The sequence below is a fragment of the Mercenaria mercenaria genome, chromosome 6 (genome assembly GCF_021730395.1).
Source record: "Mercenaria mercenaria strain notata chromosome 6, MADL_Memer_1, whole genome shotgun sequence".
Taxonomy (NCBI): Eukaryota; Metazoa; Mollusca; class Bivalvia; order Venerida; family Veneridae; genus Mercenaria; species Mercenaria mercenaria.
Window position 1 is genome coordinate 66651751 of NC_069366.1, and position 19920 is coordinate 66671670.

The 19920-nt window shown below is 36.1% G+C and overlaps 1 protein-coding gene across 3 annotated transcripts in view; it reads left to right on the forward strand.

Annotated features, from left to right (window-relative positions):
- Positions 1 to 11487: 11487 nt before the first annotated feature.
- The window catches only part of LOC123548534 (trafficking protein particle complex subunit 8-like), a 47126-nt gene continuing 38693 nt past the window's right edge, over positions 11488 to 19920 (forward strand). For all 3 annotated transcript variants that reach the window (XM_045335853.2, XM_045335854.2, XM_045335855.2), the window contains exons 1-5: positions 11488 to 11721; positions 14579 to 14779; positions 15613 to 15702; positions 17130 to 17304; positions 19065 to 19227. In XM_045335853.2, the coding sequence (XP_045191788.2) occupies positions 11565 to 11721; positions 14579 to 14779; positions 15613 to 15702; positions 17130 to 17304; positions 19065 to 19227 (786 nt within the window). In that variant the 5' untranslated portion in view covers positions 11488 to 11564. The remainder of the gene's footprint in view (positions 11722 to 14578; positions 14780 to 15612; positions 15703 to 17129; positions 17305 to 19064; positions 19228 to 19920) is intronic.

Consider the following 19920-nt stretch of genomic DNA (forward strand, 5'->3'; position numbering starts at 1 on the left):
TAAATCAGCACGTATGTAAACAGTGGGATGGAGAGAAATAACACATGCATTTCTATTAAAAGCTGAATGTTTTTTGTTTTTTTTAAATAGCTGTTTTCTGTCTGATATACAGAAAGAAACGACTAAATTTCATTTCTTTGAATTGGAATGCAGGAAAAATTAGTTAGCTATCCGCTATACCCTAAAGCACTGTACTGCGAGGCGGACCCTAGAATGGAGCTCATATTCTAAAAAAATAAATTTTGATATATCTTTTATAGTGAAAGTTCCCGCCAAAATCACATGATATATTTAAGAAGAGCAACATACGCCCGGGGAGTTATATCAGAGGAGGGAAGCAAAAGAAAAAGGAGGTTGCAACGTAGATTGTTACATTCACCAACACCTGCCTATACAAGTTTCAAGTCAATACCTTTAATAGTTTTCAAGTTATGATCTGGACATGAAATATGATGGGCAAATTTGACCTTGCTGTGACTTTGACCTACCACTATATGGTTCATGTACTCTGCACATAATCTCATCATCACCTACCTACACCCCAAGATTGAAGTCAATACAATGAATGGTTAATAAGTTATGCATCTGACACAAAATAAAATGAGCAAATTTTATCTTTGAGCTCGAATTGTGACCTTGACCTTTGACTCGCAGACCCGGCTCATGTGTTATGCACATCGACTCATCGCCACCTACCTACAAACCAAGTTTCAAGTCAATACCTTGCATGGCTATTTAGTTATGCTCCGGACACGAAATATGATGGCCAATTTTGACCTTTTAGCTCAAGTTGTGACATTGACCTTTGACCTACAGAGCCGTTTCAAGTGTTCTGCATATCGTCTTATTGCCATCTACCTATATGCCAAGTTCAAAGTCAATACCTTAATGGTAATGAAGTTATGCTCCGGACACGAATTATGACGGACAGACGCACGCGCCATTACATAATACGTCCCGTTTTTTTTCAAACCGGGCGTATAACAAACACAAGAAAAACACGAAAATGATCTAATATGTGAAATTATGATCTACCAGAGAAGAACTTGCATAACAGACTGAAGCAATGTTAAATAATACCAAGCTGGAGCAATTCAATAATACTGAAATGAACACTAGTAAGCTTTTAGAATAGAACAGCAGTACTAAGTTACACAAACAGTTCCTCTAGAGCGATAAAATAATATATAGTTTAACAGAATAGAATTTATCGCGATCTCCGCGACAGATAGTGTGTTTGATTCTTGATTGATGGAAAACATATAGCTTTAAACAAATAGTTCGCTCTTTGGTCTAGTCTATAGTTTCACACATTTTTGACCATTGGCTGGAAGGTTATTTTTGGACGGACTGGGTAGTATTTAATGATAATGATATAACAATACAACTTAAATTTTGGTATATATTAGCTGGCCACTATATATATGAGAGCAGAGAGAGAATAGAAGATGAACGCCAGCATATAGTATTATATTATGATATTTCTTACAGACAAACAGCTTTGCACACAACTTTTCATTTCATGCCAGATCTGACAGACATATCTGATGTACCCAAATACGTTCGGTGAGAAAGGAATTGAAATGCAGGAACTGTGGTGTAATATCTTATAAACCATTCCAGATTTGTATGTATATCTGTCCCTATCGTAATGAACCAAAAATTTCATTGTGTGTGTGTGTGTGTTTTGTTTGTTTTGTTTTTGTTTTGCTTCTAATAAGTAGCGATCTTTATCTCTTAACCCCGGGTCAGGAAACTATCCGCGTGGGTCAGTGACCCGAAGCTACCGTGCAGTATTTTGTGAAGTATGTTAGAACTATGGTGGCACACCAAATGTGTTGAAATCTCACATGAATAAAAACGAGGCATAGATTAGTAAAACATGTGGAATTTTCCAGTTTACAGACTCTTTCTTTAGTGACATTGACACTGCTGGATACTAGAATTATTCTGATGTGGATATGTTTAAGTCCACCTAAGATTTGATTTCTTGAACTCAGAGACACCAGAAAGAAACATAAAAAATCGTCATTGCACATTTAAAGATAAACCGTCTAAAAACCAAATTTATTGACATAATAAGAATTATTGAATTATAAAATTGTGGACATTCTATTTATTGCAGGGAGTAAGTTAGACCCTTCATATCGGGATATCCTGTTTGATATACCATGGTGCAAATTTGAAAGAAGAGACGGAAATGTCTTGAAGCGGTGATTTAGGAGGCATTATTATTATTTTTTGTTGTTGTTGAATTTAACGTCGCACCGACACATGATAGGTCATATTGCGACTTTCCAGCTTTAATGGTGGAGGAAGACCCCAGGTGCCCCTCCGTGCATTATTTCATAACGAGCGGGCACCTGGGTAGAACCACCGACCTTCCGTAAGCCAGCTGGATGGCTTCCTCACATGAAGTGAGGCTCGAACCCACATCGAGGGGCAATTGATTTGAAGTCAGCGACCATATAACCACTCGGCCACGGAGCATTATTTTTATGTAAACCTTTAAAAGAATAAGCAAAACATTATTAGACATTAAGGAAGTTTCCAAACTTACAAATTTGATTAAGGAGGCTACATGTTTTAAGAAAGGATGTACACTATCCCTATCCGATTTTATTCTCACTAATTCAACATGTTGTTTCATTAGAGCTTTAATTATGTTTTTTTTTTCAACTGGAGCAAGCGACTGCCATAATATGATAAGCTCAGTTATTATTGTATCATACCATCCACTGAAAAGCAAAGAGTCAGTATTAGAAGTTTTAGAAATTTTGGCATTGATAACTTTAAATCTGATATTTTGAAGATTGATTTCCCGAAGGAAACGTTGAATGAGAAGGTTGAGATAAACAATGTGTATCACAGATATAAGTCGAGCCTTACAGAGGTCCTGGATAAGCATGTTTTTGTTAAACAAGTGTACATTAGAAGAAAATCAGGTGCCATAATATTATATGAAGAACGTAGCAGCGTTTTTTGTGCCGTGTGGCGGCCGTAAAAAGTCTTCCCGTACCTTTAATCAGAGCTGTTCTATTTCGATCTCTTCAGATCGTTCAGCATGACATTTATGTTGTGTTAGTGTACTGTTTCATTTTTCAGCTTGACCATTTTTGCTTGGGTGGTTCCAATACTCCCGCTTTAATAGCTTTGGGTATTGTTTAATCACCACTTGGATATGGTGCCTGCTTTTTAATTTTGTCTTTTGGCAGTTTCTGTGATATGCAGGCTCCATAACAACAGACCCCCTCTAAATTCCAGTTTGTTTAATTCTGCTCTTTGTTTTCTCGTTTAGGGCAAGGCCATTTTTTAAACTGGGGACCATACGCCGCTTATCATGGAATTGCACTTTGTGCATCGTGCACCGCCGTATGAATACATCTGCGGATGCCTTTAACTTATATTTTGATACTTAAAACATGTGTATATGTTGAGTTCTTCTCAACCCAGGGCTAGAGTAGCTTGCATTTCCAATACCGTCATCAAACCGAGCCTGCAACATTTTCGTTTATGCCGTGTTGGGCGACCTGTGGGTTTCCACTTTTTCTATTTCATACAACAGTTTTGAAGAATATATGTTCTGAAACTTAAGAAACTTATAGACAATTGAGAAATTTAGTGAATAAACTAAACAAAACCTCAGTTAATAATTACTTTCAGGAACGTTGTATTGGTGGATGTAAATCTACAGATTTTTTTCATGTCAAACAAATGCACAGTTTCTCACACAAAAATAATTCTAAATATAAATGAAAATGCTTATGATACTCAGGTGGCAAATACATTAAATGACTATTTTGCAAATGATATATTGGCAAGGACTTTCAATTTGTCGAGCAAGAGGTCGGCATTGATTCTTCCGCATTGAGTGTACGCACGCATTGGATGTACACTACCTACAATTTTCGACTACTGAGATAATATTTTCAGAAAACTTCGCTTTATCACGATAATTCTTCCTAGCTATCTCGTACTATATCTCGTGGCAGAAATATGCCACCATAATAATCATAACGCGGCGGATAGGTAATGGACTGATTACACCAAACGGGAAGTGACTACTCAGAGTTAATTACCTGCGAAGTAGTCCAAAATGTAGTTCAATGCTATTGATGAAATCTGGTATAATGAGTCATATGAGGATGTGATAGTTATATTTTTGACTTAGTTTTTTTTGCTTATTGTATTGAGAAAAGATGTAGAGCATTTTCATTGTGAATTTCCTGGAATAAGTTTTATTCTTTGAGAAAATGTCTACATACGCATATTATTGCTAAACGGATATTTTCATTGGCGTTTTTAGTGGGTGATGTTTCTCAGAACAGATTATTTTTCTTAAATATAACAGAACATGTCAATATTTTTCTATTTTTGATAAGAAGACATGTCATAATTACGGTGTTCCGTTTGGACAGTCGTGACTTTTTATTTAATACTAATCCGCGATGCACGATTGTACGATGACGAAAACGCGATGGCGCGATGGCACGATGATGAAACAACAATGGTACGATGGTGAAAACGCGATGGCACGATGGTGAAATCGCGATGGTGCGATGGTACGATGGTGAAATGTCGATGTAATATCGCGTTTTCATCACCGTATCATCGCGCTTTTACCATCGCACCATATATCGTGCCATCGCGTTTTCATCATCGTACCATCGCGTTTTCACCATTGTGCCATCGTGGTTTCACCATCGTACCATCGCGTTTACACCATCGTACCATCGCGTTTTCACCATCGTGTCATCGCGTTTTCATCATCGTACCATCGCATTTTCACCATCGTACCATCGCGTTATCACCATCGTACCATCGCATTTTCACCATCGTACCATCGCCTTCCGGTGGTCATGTGCAATGGTACAGTACATGTGCAGGCTTGATACAATCTCATTTTCATATTGCACTATGTACCTTCTACATCCTAACAAGAATAAGCTGAGTTTGAATTATACCATGTGACTATTACACCAAACATTTTATTTACTTTTACTTTGCATACATAAAATACAAAGGACGTGACCTTGAAGATTTTACAGTTTTAATGAAATGAGCACTGAACATTTTGTAAAACATTTTGCAAAACAACAGAATCTAAATTGTAAATTTCTTCTCACAAAATACATTGAGATACATTCATCTATTGCTGACAAAAATACAAGTTTACGGGACTACGCATTTCTAACCGGAAGGCGATGGTACGATGGTGAAAATGCGATGGTACGATGGTGAAACCATGATGGTACGATGATGATAACGCGATGGCACGATGGTGAATACGCGATTGTACGATGGTGAAACCACGATGGTACGATGATGATAACGCAATGGCACGATGGTGAAAATGCGATGGTACGATGGTAAAAACGCGATGGCACGATGGTACGATGATGAAAACGCGATGGCACGATGGTGTGATGGTGAAAACGCGATTGTACGATGATGAAAACGCGATATTACATCGACATTTCACAATCGTACCATCGCATTATCGCGATTTCATCATCTTGCCATCGCGTTTTCACCATCGTACCATCATTGTTTCATTATTGTTTCATCATCGTGCCATCGCGTTTTCGTCATCGTACCATCGTGCATCGTGGTTTAGTATCAAATAAAAAAGACACGATTGTCCAAACGGAACACCGTACATACTAAATGACCATATCTGGTTTTCATATCATTGAAATGCTTTAAAATGCTGAAAATGAGGTCTGAATATTTTACTGTTTATATGAAATAAAAAAGATTTTAAATGAAGATTTTTAATTTCCATTTAGCCGCTCCTGCAGATAGTCCTTCCTATCTAGCTATTGATAAATATTTAATCTCCAATTATAACATGATTATTGCGGGAAGAAATTATCTCAATGCATTAAAATTGTAAGATACATGCATATTGTATGACATTACATGCATATTGTATGACATCAGAAAATGTTTTAAGTCTAAAAAATTAAAATTAAGATCCACTATCAAATCTGAAATTTAGATATAATGTTATTTGTACCATATCATGTATCATATTTTATAGATTGTCTCTGTTAAAACCTTAGCTAGAATGACGTCATGTTACGTGCGGTGAAGTCAAATTTTGTGCACCAAGAAAGAGCTATAAACTTATTTAGATCACTGTTTTAGATTAAAGGCTGCGCCCTCGTGAAATTATTACGCCTGACGTATAACCGTCCATCGTGCATAAATAGTGTTAAAACACTCATTAAAGTCAACAAAAAAACTATTCAGTATATACCATGAAAATTAACATTACATTGAAATGACTTATAAATAAGTTGTGACATACAGGTGTATGGATGAATACAAGGTAGGATTATTATTTGAGTTATTGAGTGTTCTCTAGTACTATATCTACATATTGATCTCTCTCAAGCAAGTTTGACTGTAATTAACCCTTAGCCTGCTGGCGGCAAGTGATTCTGCCTTTGCGACTAGTGCAGACCAAGTTCAGACTGCACATCCGATCATAGTCTGCACTGTTCACTATTCAGTCAGTAAATTTTCATTGAATACCCCTTCAAATGACCAATGGTACAGCCCACAATGAATGATGGACCAGTCCATTTTAGAAATATAGCAGGCTAAAGTTTAATTTGAAAATCCGTTTATATTACTGAAGGCTGCCTTCCACCCTACTATATACCTACTCACATTCTTTAATGAAGTAAATTAGTACAGTGAATGATTTTCAACAAATGATTTTACCGCTATAACAATAAATGAGCTGCGCCATGAGAAAACCAACATAGTGGGTTTGCGACCGGCATGGATCTAGACCAGTCTGGTCAGGATCCATACTGTTCGCTTTCAAAGCATATTGTAATTAGAGAAACTTTTAGCGAACAGCATGGATCCTGACCAGACTGCGCGGATGCTGGTCGCAAACCCACTATGTTGGTTTTCTCATGGCGCGGCTCAAATGGATGTCAGGTTGACATATTTTGATATTATTTCATGATTCAGACACGCACGTAAAGAAATTTAAGTAATTTTCAAAAGATATACTAAATATAATACTAAATAAAGTATTTCAGTCAAACAATGTTGCTCATTAAGTTACACTTGTATCGTAATCTAAACACGCTAAATGAAACAATATCTACAAGACTGTGGGGGAAAACATTTTAAAATGTATGAAGCGTAATGAATGCCGCAAAATAAATTCCTATGCCTTTTTTGTTGCTTGGATCTCATTACTTGGTAATATGGATATAAGTTGAGGTATAAACTGTTTGACATATGGCTTTGAAACGAAGCAATGAAACAGATCAGGCGAGGGAACGAGGCTAGTGCTAATGTTTGCGTAAATATTAGTAAACTGTATTTTTATAGATTTGTAAATTTCAGTAATACCACATTCCTCCACTTTCTCCCCTCAATAAAAGCTGTTATAAATCAGTGCTCAAATTATTTAGACTGCATCTATTTCGGTCCCCTACTTACGAGGACATGTTTGAAGAAACATCAGATCTCGACGTATCAGTCATTCAATTAAGATCTTCCACTTTTTAATGTAATTTATTAGCTAGTTCAGTGATTGATAAAACATTTCTGTTGCATATGCATATCTGAAACTCTGGGATACGGTCAAAATAAATGAACTTAAATATAGATTTTAAAATTTGCCTTATGCAGATTCTTAAGCTTAGTAAAAATTTCACAATAATTATTGTCATTCATTTGATAATTTCTACTGTAGAGGTGCACTTTTATTTCACTGTAAAAGTTCATCGTGCTCAAATGTAAATGATACCATACTGGTTAATATCAACAAAAACTTATGTTTACCACTGTTACAAAATGTGGATGACAGGTTAACATAATTTGATATCCTTTCAAAATCTTTTCGTGATTCAGAAACGTCAGTAAAGATATTTTAGTAATCTTCAAAAGATTTAAAATATATAATTCTGATCAAGTTTACCGGTCAAAAAATGTTTACTGTATCGAAATGACAGTATAGGTTATCAGATACATTTACATCCTGATATAAACGCCGCTAAATGCAAAAAGGTATATAAAACACTATGGAAAAATGGTCCGATGAAACTTCTGTTCAAGGTAATTAGCGAAATGCATACCGCCATGTAAGTTTGTTTTTTTTTTTTTTTTTTTTTTTTGCCTTTTTAGCTGCTTGGATTTCATTACTTAGTAATGCGGGCATAAATTGCAGTGTCATTGAATTTGTAAACCAAAATGAGAAAAAAAGCTTTTAATAACTGCGTTCGAATAATATAAACAGACAGAAACCATAATACTGTAAATATAAGGCAATTCAAAGATTGTAGGAAAAAAACAGTCTTATGCCAATGAGAAACATATTTAGCTAGTTTTATTCCAAGAAGAGAGCAGAATAAGTTTCCCGTCAAATTTAGAATTTAAACAAACAAAAGGAAATTGAACCTAATGATAACTTCTTGTTACGCTTACTATTGCTTCAAAATTTAACGAGTATTTCATACGAATAAAACTCTATATATTTATCATACTAGAAAAGGTATATTCGTGTAGTACACTTTAAGTCTTACAGCTTTAAATGTATCCATAATGTCTGTCTCAAACAAATTATGTCAAATATTATAGATACTACTTTAAACATTGAACTTCCCTATTCAGTTTCAAATAAGCTCAAGTATGAAGTTCAAATGTGTTGTCCATAATTATATCAAACCAATGTCTTAGAACTTTTAGGCACAATAGAATACTTAGTAGTCACTTTGGGAAGTTTCTTGATTGGCTACTTAAGGCACGTGGCTGCTTAATTAATACCTGTAGGTGACCACTAAGGCAGGGTGTCCTCTATACCTTTTTTCACAGTTCAACATTAAATGTGTGCAAAAAATCTCTTTGAATCTTCATTTCATTTTACACCTCACCCCCTCAGACTTCGAATTCTATTTATTAAATTTCTTTTTTTTTTTTACTTTTTTATTGTCGAAAAATGAATATGCGTATCTTAGTATGCTGAGCTACGTGCCTGTCAAGTGCATTATAGACGTACGCAGGTCATATACTGGCCAATCACTTTTGAAAGAAGCCACAATTTTTTTCTTTTCCCAGAATCTTTACCCGTGGGGAGATTCAACTGACCCATTCAAACGGAAAAGGTTTCCCCTTTTTCACATCCTCCTGCTGAGTAGCTTGCGCTTCGCCCCGAGTCCCCTATATATGTAATGAAATAGGCCTGTAAAACCAACCAAATAGCTATTTCCAAACATTCGCAAGGATTGCACTTTTCATGCGTGTAACATTCGGATCCCGAGTTAAAATTCGCACCCACCCCATCGTCATTCCGTACTTGGGCACTTATAACCGGAGCTATAACTTATCGGGAGGTTGGGGGTTGATTACATGCAACACAAGAAAAGTTTACATACCTACGTTTTCTTGCTATTTTAACCTAATCTGATTTCAAAGTATTGTGAAATTAAAAATAAATCGATGAATTTGTTGGTGCCTAAAGCAAAATCATTTTGAAGAATGTTAAGCTCGAAGTTGTTGTTGAAGCGTCATATGCAGACGATAGGTAATGCCACGTGGACATGTGGTATCGTGATCAATTGATTAAACTTCATCTATGCTGTAAGCATTAATTAATATGGATTTGAATGTTATTTTCAATCTAATGAAGTTTTCTTTTAATTTTTGGTCGTAAAACAATTTATTAAAACGCATTCTGCTCTTATCTCTGTGGTGAGTTATATTGATATCCAGTATTTTTAGCAACATCCTTGTCATTAGACGGAACTTTGATTGTAGGGAAAATTGTTTGAACATTTTTACATTTAATTTTATTCGTATATGAGATAAACCAAAAAGTAAGTCCTATGTTGCATCCGAGACCTCCATCCCAACAGAGACACATTACAAACGAACCATAAATCGGTATTACTACCCGGGGGTAGATCACAGAGTGAAAGCGTAATTTTTCTCTTTTATGTAAAAACATCGCACCAAAGTGTGTTTTTCATATCATATATCATATTTTTTCTTGGGGGAGCCCCACAAACCTTCCTGTGGAGGAGGATGGGACACAACCTTCCAAATTAACATCTGTCTGGGCTTTGCTTTTACCATTCAAATTTACCTAACAACCACGAGCAGACGCACATACTCATTTGCCTCGGTAAAATCTAGTCTCTCGCTACGGCCATGAAATTAATCTTGAGTGGCACGCATTTAAGACTGAGCCGAAATACCCGAGTAGACTGTATATTAGTCTAAATAATGAGACCTCGGGTAGACCTATTTTACATTCTGATATTTTACCTGGAGGCGGATATCGACCAGTCAAAAAAATAACGATATTCAACGGTTGAGTACAATTATTTGGACTAACTGTACAGGTCCGGACCCAGAGTCAGGCCGAGGGGGGCTCGTGCCCCCCCCCCCCCCCCCCACAGTTGGCTGAAAAGTGACCTATACTCATCAAAGATGCGCCCTGCTATTTTTGCAAAGTAATTATTTTTTCTCAAACTTTAGACCCAGAAACAAAAAGTGATGATGGTCAGGCTCCGCTCAGGGCTCAACAAGCTCAATGCTCACATGTACAAGAAATACAGACTGGCATCATAGCCAACTTGTCCATGTGATGAAGAAGATCAGACTGCGGAGCATATACTTCAGAGATGTAAAAGGCATGACCAGGAGCGAGCTGCGACTTTGCCGATAGATACCTCAATCCACCAGAAACTGTATGAAGGCATTGAGGATCTGCGGCAAACCACAAGTTTCATCGAGACTACTGGTCTGACAGTGTAGTCGCGGACGAAAAGAAGAAGAAGACCCAGAAACGCACCAGAGGCCACCATTTCATACCTGTATTTCAAAATAATTTTCAAGGGGAGAGCCGCCCCCACCCCACCATTTATAGGGGAGTAACCCTCCATTACCTCAAAATTTAGACCTAAAATGTATCAGAGGCCACCATTTCATGCCTGTATTTCAAAAATTTCCAGGGGGAAATCCCCCTGAACCCTCTTAAACGAGGGGAGTACAGCCACCAGTAAATACACCAGATGCCACTATTTCATACCTGTATTTCTCAAAAAAAAAATCCAGGAGGAGACCCCCTGACCCCGCTTCCTAACATGGGCAAAGACACCCCTCTAATATCTAAAAGCTTTCAGCGCTCGCTATGCGCCTCGACAGTGTCGTCTTCATTCTAGACTGGTACCCCCCAATGTCAAACATTTCTGGATCCGGGCCTGCTGTATATATGTTGTTCATACACTGACACAACTAAAGCTGCTGTTTTACACTTTATTCCTGTCTACAGTATGCTCACTAAAATAATCAAAAAGGGAAATTCATTGGAATTGTCCTTTCCAAATAAGAATTTCATCGGAAAAGACCTTCTCGGAATACATAAAGAATTCTAAGATGACCAGTTTCCGTTACAAAATGATTTTAGAGCAAGCCCAAACCATCCCACATCCGGTACATGCGTATTCCGTTACAGGAAGTGAAAGTTGATTGCCAAATTTTGACAGTTCTATAATGACTTTCTCCGATCAATATACGCTCTTTGCTTGAATATGGCACAACACAAACAAACAGCCCATGAATTTATTCAGAGCACATTTAGTCCTCAGATTGCTGTGCTGTGCAGTAACGATGCAGAATTGTTATGTCAGAAAAACAACCTGTCATTTGTCCAACTTGTTCAGCCGTTTTGTCGACTGAAGACAGAGGGTATGTGACCATTCACTCCCAAGTCCTTTCCTACCCTGAACTTTCACCCCCAAAATGGAAGTGAATAGTCAGCATATAATATAAGGTGACTGTTCACCCCCATATTTATATTATGCATTTGGCTAGAGAACAGGAATTGTTTCCCTAGACAGAGAACTTATTCGTCTGGAACCAGTTCTCTAGCCAAAGTAGCGTGCATAGGCTAGGGAACTGGAATTTAATTTCTATGCATAAAGCTGCTGAAATTCACTTAGTTTCTTTTGGTAAGTATCGTGCATGTCACCATTTAAGCTAGTCAAAATAATTTGACGTTCAGATTGTTTTATATTTGTGACGGGCAGTCTAAACATCAAAAGTTTGAAGGACCAAAATAATGGAAGTTAAATCACAGTACACAGTCATGTAAAGTTAGTAGTTTTATATGGCATGTTAACACACGGTAAAAGTTGATCGTGTACAGTAAAGGTTTAAATCACCAGAAAATTGGTAATTTTGGATGTTATTTGATAATTTAAACAGAGATTAATGAGGAATTGAATCCCCTTTCGATACATGTAAGTTATATTTTAATTTATGGCCAATTCATGAAATAATCGAATTTACCTAACATATAAGCTCGACGATAATTATGGAAGTTGCTCATCTATTTTGGCGTTCGATGTTACAGATGGATATTGCCAATAAAAAATATCAAATCTAGACCGTCGTTAGTTGATACATTCAGCAAGTATGCCCTTGTATTTATCTGCGTTTAATGTCTCACCAAAAGTTTACTCGCCTCATACTGTCTGCCATAATGGAATGATTTAAACTAGTATGACGTGAAATGCCAAGGTGTTACAAATCAGTATTTAAAGTGATCAGTGAATCCGCTAGAAGCTTTAATGGCAATTAAATTATTTTGTACATTCGTAAACATCTAATGACGTATATACAAAACAATACAATTTTACATTTAAATAATTTAATCATAGTACATGTTCAAAGCACAGGTGCTAGACACATAATCAAATATTTTACTTAATAGACCTATATATGTTAATTCATATGTTAACTCGGCAGCTTTATGCATAGAATTAAAATTCCGGTTCCCTAGCCTATGCATTGGACTTTGGCTAGAGAAGTGGTTCCGGACAAATAAGTTCATTGTCTAGGGAACTGATTCCGGTTCTCTGGCTGCTGCCTTTGCATTATGACAATTTGAACTATTCAGTCTATTGAATGTTTAAAATGACTGTGGCAATTGACTTAAATTGAAAATTGACATGGAAATCAAAGTCTAGAAAGAAAAATATGATGGTAATACATGTTTCTAACACTGAAGCGCTTTGACTCCTCACACTGATTATGTCCCTAAAATTACAACAGGTTTGTACTATTAATAAAATAATCGCAGTTTCTTCCTTTTGCGTTTGATACAATTTAGACATGTGACACAAGGCGCACCAGCGCTTAAAACTTATGTGACTTTGGCGCATGAGTTTCCCAGTCACTGTCTAAAACTTTCAAGATTGTTTACCGGTGAAATGAACCATGATGTTTTTCTGTCAACCCACCCTGTAACTATGTCTTTGGAAATGCCAATTGATTGAAAACGAGGTCAAAATAAAAATGGCATCAAAATAGTTGTGCGTAAAATTATTGGGTACGACGATATATGTTTGAAATGACCTTAGATTAATATTCCAAGAGTGTTTTTATATTGTAGGACCTGTATGATTTAATAAAAAACTGTTAAATTCTAATATATCTAAAAGAAAGTACTCCAGCTGAGTCCTGCACTCCTTTTTATGCCCCTGGCATCTACTGATGCGGGAGGCATATAGTGATTGTCTGTCCATCTGATCATTCGTTTGTTCGTTCGTCCGTCCGTACAAGGTTAACCAAATGGGACTGTTTGGTCTAGCATCAGTACCGCTTACAAGAATGAATTGATACTAATACAGATGTAACCTGTGACCATTCCTCATCTTCAAACATCACCAGAGCTCAGTTTGACCTTGACCTCATTTTGGACTTAGGTTGTTTTATATTGGCCATCTCTTGGTTAACCAAATGGGACCGTTTCATCTAGCATCAATACCGCTTACAAGAATTAATTGATACTAATACAGATGTAACCTGTGACCATTCCTCATCTTCAAACATCACCTGAGCTCAGTTTGACCTTTACCCCATTTTGGACTAAGGTTGCTTTATATGGGCCATCTCTTGGTTAACCAAATGGGACCATTTCGTCTAGCATCAATACCGCTTACAAGAATGAATTGATACTAATACAGATGTAACCTGTGACCATTCCTCATCTTCAAACATACATGACCTCAGTTTGACCTTGACCTTGTTTTGGACTTAGGTTGTTTTGTATCGACAAGGATGCCACCGGGGGCATCAAGCGTTTATTGAACGCAGCTCCTTGTTCCCTTTGTGGTCTGCATTTTACCATGTGTCAAAAAGTATGTATTATAATTAAATAACATGGTAAAAAATATTGACTTTTAGAGCCTGAGGGTTTTACCTATGACCTGACAGAAATAGATAAAATTGAATTTGAGATTTGTTTGATCCAAATTGTTGTATATATATCAAGCTTATGATCGTTATATTCATTCAGCTTTGTTAGAGATTTTTGGGTAAGGTGTCGAGTTGCTTTCAGTAAATTACCATAAGATATTACATCCTGCACCATTTCAGTGTATTGATTTCTCTTTACAATTGAGGGATTGGTAGCAGTTGTGCAACAAAAAATATCGGGGTTTTTTTTGTTTTGTTAAATTGAGTTGGCAGTAGGTTTTGTGGTGGTACACCATGAAAGGTAGTTCCTGAAGTTCACATTAATGTTTTATTTATTTTCCAGCTCACATCAAAGACCCAAACAATGTGCAACACAATGTGCAGCATCTACGGATTGGAATGGTGGACATGAATTGTCAGATACCCCCAGCAGCTGCTGCCAAGAAGTTGATGAATGATGCCGTCAACAGTGAACAACAGCAGCTGGTCGAAGGGTCTAGGGGAAACGTCATAACTGTTGGGGACTATGATCTTCAGCTTAGCTGTAAGAATCACTGTGAAAATCATTAATGTTGTTAGGGACTTATTTTTGTGGTTTAGTCAATCTTTGAAATTAGATCCCAGCAAACTTGTGAAAAATTCCCATCAATTTTGTGTTCAAAAGTTAAATCCATGAATTGTGTCCCTGCAAAATAGCCATTTAAGCCTATGAGGCCCACAAAATCGTAAATACTGTGAAATCATAAATATTCGTGGGGGACTAATTTTCATGGATTTCGTGGTTGAGACAATCCACGAAATTTTAATCCCAACAAACAAGTAAAATTTCCATTGATTTTATGTTCAAAAGTTGAAATCCACAAATTCATATCCCCACGAAATTGCCGTTTTGACCAAAACCAAGAAATTTCATGCCCATGAAATTATATGATTTTACAGTATATCTGTTTCTGTTTCGTTTTTTCACTTGAATATTTCAGTAAGTATAGCATGTAGCATTGAATTTTGCAGAAAGAAAATTACTTTGCTCAGTAAAATCTTATTAACAACAAAGACGAGGAGGAATCTGCTTCTCTTAACAATGAAAGATTAATGCTAATATTGTCTCTTCTTGGAAACACTAGAGCTCAGGTATTTAAAGGGATGCAACTGAAGCTGATACTTAAAGGGAATATCAACACAGTACTTAACTGCACATTGATATAGGGAATAGCTTTGTAGTACATTGTTTAATGTTATGCTGACTTGGGACTTATTTGAGGAAATTTTATTAAATTCAAATAATTGTTATTTTATGCATATTGGGGCATTTTTATTTTTATCAGTTTACCTTCATATACTGGCAATGTTCTATACTTTGCTATTCTGCATTTACAGCTGCCACACCTTGGTTTGAAGCTTACAGAGAATGTTTTCTGCAGACGTTGCCTCCATCAGATCATGAGTTTCTCAAACATTGTCTTGCATGTATCCTTTTGCGAAGCATTATTACATTTTCACCATCATTTAGCCTTCACAAGAAGCTCAGTAGCGAGAGCATAGATTCACAAATCTTGAAGTTGCAGTAATGCAGTTCAGTTGCACAATTTTTGTTCTCTATAACAGTTCGATCAGAGACAATATACCTACTTCAAAGAAGAACATGTTTAACACTTTCATTTGTAGTCCTAGAACATAATTAAAAAACACACACTGGGTTCAGGGGCGGCAAATTCAGTTGTCTGTATTGCCCAGGTTGTCCCAAAGCTTATAATGACGACTGAAATTTGACCAGAATTTACTATATAACTATCATACAGACAAGTACAAAATAGCAATTGACAAAAACGGAAGAGCAAGTCAAAATCTGATTTTGCCGCCCCTGGGGTTACTATAATTGACTTTGTTACATTAAGAAACAGGAATACTGTTGAAAAATGGCATTGAATCCACATTAAGTTGACGTACCTGTAATGACAAAATTTTGGAATGTTCCTTTTGGTTACATATTTTTTTTGGTGTACTGGCTATCTTTAGATGATAATGTAGCCCAACTGGCTTTCTGCTTATGCTAGTAACCAGAGAACGACAAAATAACAATAACATACAGAGAACATGTAATCATTGAACCAAAATTGCAGATTCCACTACCGTAAACAAACTTTCCATCAGTATTGAAGCAGCTGTCAGAAAATGAAGGTTTTAGATATTTAATTAGGCATTTTGTTGAATCTTGAAGTAAAGAGTTATTATGGTAGATTTATGTAGTTAGGAAAACCTTTGATATGAGACAGACTTCTTTATGGTATGAAATTTTAGTTGCATTTCTGAGATGAGTTTATACTTTATAGCAAAGTGGCCTGTCAGTGAAAAAGAGGTTAAAAATAGTTTTGTTTTAAAAACTTAGGAAGCTTCACATTTAGGCCATTTGGACTTGGATATATGTTTAACATCCCTATCATTTTTCAGAACATATCTTTCGGCAAAAAAAAAGCAAAAAAAAGCCCCAAATACTATCATTACTGTTTGGTAGCTTTTACACACTGAAAAATTTACCTGAGTTTAGGCAGTATATTGATTATAAAATGTTTAAAAGTATTTTAAGTTTAAATAGCTTGAAACTTATGTAGTTATTCTGTAATGAATAGAAGTTACCATTGCATGAATATTTTATATGCCATCACTGGAGATTTTAACTTTTTCAGTATTTGGTTTTCTCAGACAGCTGAAAACCTACCAGCCTGAGGACGCTAAGCATAGATCCAGTTTAGTTTGGCCTTACCAAACACGTTTACGCACAACTTAAATCAGTGTTAAAGTAAGGTATCGAGTAATTAATGTATACATATATCAGGTAGGTTTTAAGTTATAATGCAATTATTTCTAGCACATTACTTTCCTGAACACAGTGCCAGGTATATTTGTTGTGTCTTCCAATCACACAGATCCTCTAGCTATGTTACAGACGTTATCTAGCAGTCAACAGCAACAACAGTCACAGTTCCCAAACAAGTTACCACACTGGTTCTGTCCAAACATTCTCAAATATTACGTACTTGTACATGATGTTGTGGAAGCTGAAGCCTCAAAGTAAGTTATTTATAGACTCTGCATTGCCATGGCAACATTTTCAAGCAATAACCATTCAGGGCACGAGTGATTTTTTCCCTCAGATTTTGGAGATGGTACTGGTTCCAGTAAAATGGGGAAAATAGGTCGTTATGGATTATGGGGATAAAATGGTAGTTTATTTTTTCACACATTTTGGGGAAATGGCTAAGTGTTGTTTGGAGGGGTAAATCTGCCCCCATAATAAAAGTGGTATTTTTGATAAAAATGTTACAAGAAATTGGTATTGAATATATTGCTTTGTGTTTCTAATATTAATGTTTACACTTTTGGCTGAAGTTCAAAAAAAAAAAAAATAATTTAAGGATTTTTTTTTTGATGAAAATGGAGAATAATCATACATGTATTTTGTGCTGAGGGATGAATTTGGTAAACAGGGTCAGTTTATGAAGGAAAAAATTCCTAGGCCACTCAACCAAAATGCACGGTTAGCTCAGTAGGTAGAGCACAAGACTATGATTTGAAAAGTCACTAGGTGACTGAAGTCCCTGGCCAAAGTATATATTCTTCATGACAATTCACTCTATACTTCTGATTGTCCTGGGAAAGCAGTTTGGCACAAAATCTATGAACACTGGTTAGGTAAACTGACTGCCGCTATATGACTTACTGCCCGCTACATAACTGAAAAACTGTTGAAAAATGATGTTGAGTCAATCAGTAACTTCTGCAATCAAATCTACCTTATCTGCCACCTGTATTAACCAGCCACTTGCCATAAGCAGCCAGTCAATTAACATCCCAAATTGACATTTTTTTCTAATTTAATCTTGTCTTGTGTTGCTGCCGTGGCTGCCAGGTTAATACAGGTTTAACTGTAATTGTGTTGTCACAACAACCTCAAAGTAGTTTTCACAAATAATGCTAATAATGTGTGATTGTGAATTTGCATTCGCAGATGTCGGGGTTATATTGATAACAACACCTGTTTAAATGTAGATTGGAATATACAATCTATACATCCAACAGTTTTGATTTTGCCAATCGATATTCAAAGCTGATAAGAACATTTTAAATTTTCAAAATATCTTGATAAATGTTAAATATAATTTAGCTTTCGAAAAAGGATTTTGATGGAAAATTTCAGTCAATTTTGACTTCAGTTTGAAAAAATAAAGTTTGTCTTTATTTGTGAATGGATTGTTTGAATATTCCCACAAACCACTGTGGTTCTCTGGTAAAACCTTATGTTACATATTGTTGTTATTTATTTCTTAATTGTTTCGGTTAGTCAGCATTATTTGCAAAATCAGGGCTTTTCATCCTTATATAACAGAGGCCGATATTCGGCCACTTCCCTATTGAAAATAAGGTCATTTTTTCCCAACTGTGGCAGAGCAACTTCCCAAAATGTAATTTTTTTAAAAATTTTATTTCACAAATAGGAAGCAATGAGCTCATTTATTATTAGGAAACTAACACATTGTGTCCTTTATTACATACCTCTTTTGCAGAAGGAAAAAAAGGCCCTGTTTCAAAAAAAGTGCTATTTTTCCCAAAATTAGCAATTATAGCGTATGAATTTCCCAATTTGAAAGGCCAGGGCCTCTTCCCAATTTCCTGATGAAAAGCCCTGAAAATGCCTTACCCAGTCTAAACCTTCCTCAAAGTCAGGAAAGTATCTTACAGACTTGGGCAACTTTCACTGGTACATATTTACATGTACATATTACTAAAAAAGAAATTAAAAGAACTTATTACGGATGTGTATATTATTTCAGAGCTGAAGCAGTTTATCAAAGTATGAAGTCTTCGTTTGGCCATCAAAGTTGCCATTTACTACAGATTAACTCCCGGTCGCTAACAACAGTAGAAACTATGAAAACAGATGCGAGTTATCCAGATCCCTGGGGACAATTTCTTAATAGAACTACTGAAGTTGGGGTAGGTTTATAATTCATTTTTTTTTTACGATCAGGTGAGCCATGCTTGGCATTGAATTTGGTGTACAGGCTTGTTGGTGTATAGGCCAGTGATACTTTCATGAGTTGTTGTAGGGGTCCTTGTGGCAGTAACCATCACTGCCTGACAAGACATGTTTTTGAAGCTGGTGGGAGAGACTAAAAGTTGAATCATGGAAACAAGGCATGGAATACAAATACTTCACAAAATCACATTTTAGAGGAATAGAATCTAGTTAAGGACTGCTCCTTTCAAAACACAGGGAAGATGCTGCATGAGGGCCTTCTAGATCAGAGATTCAACTGACATTTATGACCAGATTGAATCATAGCAAAGTTTTGCCATTCTACTAACTTTGTGGAATATTAGCAATTTCAGCTTCAGAAAATGTAGCATACTGTGACATGAGCATAAATTTTTGTGTTCTTTGACAAAAAATGCAGTTTTGTGGAGACACAAATTCGTTCATTTTAAATATTTTAAAACTAAAAAAATTGGGAGTTTTGTGTGTTGGCTTGAATTAAATTTCATGGAATGGCCCATCCATGAAAGTAAGTCCAACACAAATATAAGTGATTTCACAGTTACTGCATTTTCTGTCAGTACTAACATAACAGTTGTGTTATAATTGCACTTCATAACTGAATTAACTCATATGAGCTTCTGACATGGAAT